This window comes from Sphaeroforma arctica, assembly GCF_001186125.1.
Source record: "Sphaeroforma arctica JP610 unplaced genomic scaffold supercont1.4066, whole genome shotgun sequence".
NCBI lineage: Eukaryota > Ichthyosporea > Ichthyophonida > Sphaeroforma > Sphaeroforma arctica.
In genome coordinates this window covers 1-2,129 of record NW_014036492.1, presented here as the reverse complement: position 1 = coordinate 2,129, position 2,129 = coordinate 1, and the positions used below count along the sequence as shown (strand labels likewise).

At 37.3% G+C, this 2,129-nt stretch overlaps 1 protein-coding gene across 1 annotated transcript; it reads left to right on the top strand.

Moving 5' to 3' along the window:
* Window positions 1-1,228: 1,228 nt before the first annotated feature.
* Window positions 1,229-1,806, top strand: SARC_14040 (hypothetical protein; the record flags this gene model as incomplete). Its single annotated transcript, XM_014291830.1, has 1 exon — window positions 1,229-1,806. A coding segment is annotated over exon 1 (205 nt), but the record flags the coding sequence as incomplete, so codon positions are not given.
* Window positions 1,807-2,129: the final 323 nt, after the last annotated feature.

Sequence of the window (2,129 nt, the reverse complement as noted above, 5' to 3'; positions counted from 1 at the left end):
ATCCAACTAGGACGCCGGCTGCTAGAGCAGCATACCATTCGATAGCCATTATATAATAGTATCACGACTACTGCTTACTTAACTAGGTTCAACTATGTTAGTGAGACAACGAAGACATCTATCGCACCCTATATAAGAAAGCTGTAACAATATTGCTTGGTGAAGTTGAATTGAATCATGACCCTCTGGTACTCTACTACTACTAGAGCTGTTTGTACAGATATGCGGCCATCAAGATGGTAATGATTGAATTGAACTATATATTTATATACATCTCCATCGAGATGGCCACGATTGAATTGAGATATATATATATATAAATCCATAGCCTTCTATGTGAAACAAATATCACTACAATACCATATATTGATATATGTGTGGTCAGAAAAAGCAAATGACATTATGACCCACTCCATACGCAGCTTTTGATTCGACACTGCGACCATGAACTTCCGAACACCAATTATGGCTGAGACTTCTTTTCAAAAAAAGTACAGAGGCTACGGCACTACGCCCTACTCCCTACGGCCCTACACTGCTATGTACGCCGCTATAATTCCTACTTTTCTTTTTATTTACTTTTTTTGGGGGGGGGGGAGTTTTTTTGTTTTTTTTTTAAACAAACACAACCAAAAAGTTTGAGCATAGCTTTCTAAATTTTAAACAGGGTTTAGGGTTTGAGGACGTGTAAAATCATCGGCCTTTCTGCTCCACTGATACGTTGTAACGTTTTCAACATCTACAATAACGTTGTCAGAGTGTCAGTCGGTTACTAGCTGACATTTGTGTTGTGACAAATGTCAAACGTCAAAATGTCAGTATTGGGTTTCGATGAATCCCAAAAAAAACCCCCCTACCTGTCAGTCTGTCACTACCGAGGTTAAAAGCTCTTTTTTAAAACCCGTTAAAATAGTCATTTTTTTTAAAATAACTGATTTAGCCTATTTAAAAGTGTCAAAAAGGGGCTTTGCCGCTTTGGCCACAAGATTCAAGAGACTGTGACCTCAACTACCTGCTGATATATACGGTGCTAAAAAAAGTAGCAAAAAAAAATCATCAAAAAGTCGTCACTGACGAATCAGAATCATGCCGTCACTAAATACATTGTATTTTTAAAGACGTATGTAGTAGCAGTAGACTCTCAATGAGAGGGAGTTTAGAGAGAGTAGTAAATATATGATAGTACTCTCGGTGTATGGTTACCAGCCGGCCTGTTTGGCACTTTGGCTGCGGATGTAAACATGTTTTGTTGTATTTAAAATCAGATTAACTTCTGTCTATCATTGTCTGAAATTAGAAAGTCAGTCAGTGTTTCCCCTTTGAATATTGCGTAGTAGGAAACAAATTTCGTGTTTGCGTACATACTTTGCGTGTTTGCGTGTTTATGCATGTATTGCTGTATATATTATCTACATACATACAAATATATAGTTGTTGGTGTTGCGAATACATCCTCTCACAGTCCAGAGAGCTTGTTAACAAATAGACGTGACATACACATTCCCCAAAAGTTAGTCTCCAACCACCGCCTCTACTGCAATAACCCTGATCGCCTAACTTGACATAAACAGCTTTGTTTGGATTATTTATAAAGAATCGTAATGTCAACTACTAAGCAACATCCGCGACAGAGACGAGTGGCCGTGTGCGGTTTCAGAGGTGTTGGTAAATCCACACTCATTATACAGATGGTAGAGGGCCGTTTTGTTGATAACTACCACCCCACTATAGAGAATACGTTTCACAAGACAATCAGCTATCAGGGCAGGGAGTACCAGACAGATATTATAGACACAGCGGGACAGGTATGGAAGCAGGGGTTAACGTTGCAGCTAGCGATAGGCAAGGAGTTATCTGTGATACTAACGCGTGTAACGCAAACGGAGGTGTTTAGACTACATGTGAGATGAAAGGTGCGTTAGAGTCGTTTGTAGTGAGTTCAAGCAAATACCAAAAATAGTTGAAATTATTCGTATGGATAAACATAGATATGGACATTTATATTTATATATATATATATATATATATATATATATATAATAATATATATATATATATATATACTATTATTATATATATATATATATATATATATATGTGTGTGTGTGTGTGTGTGTGTTGTTGTGTGT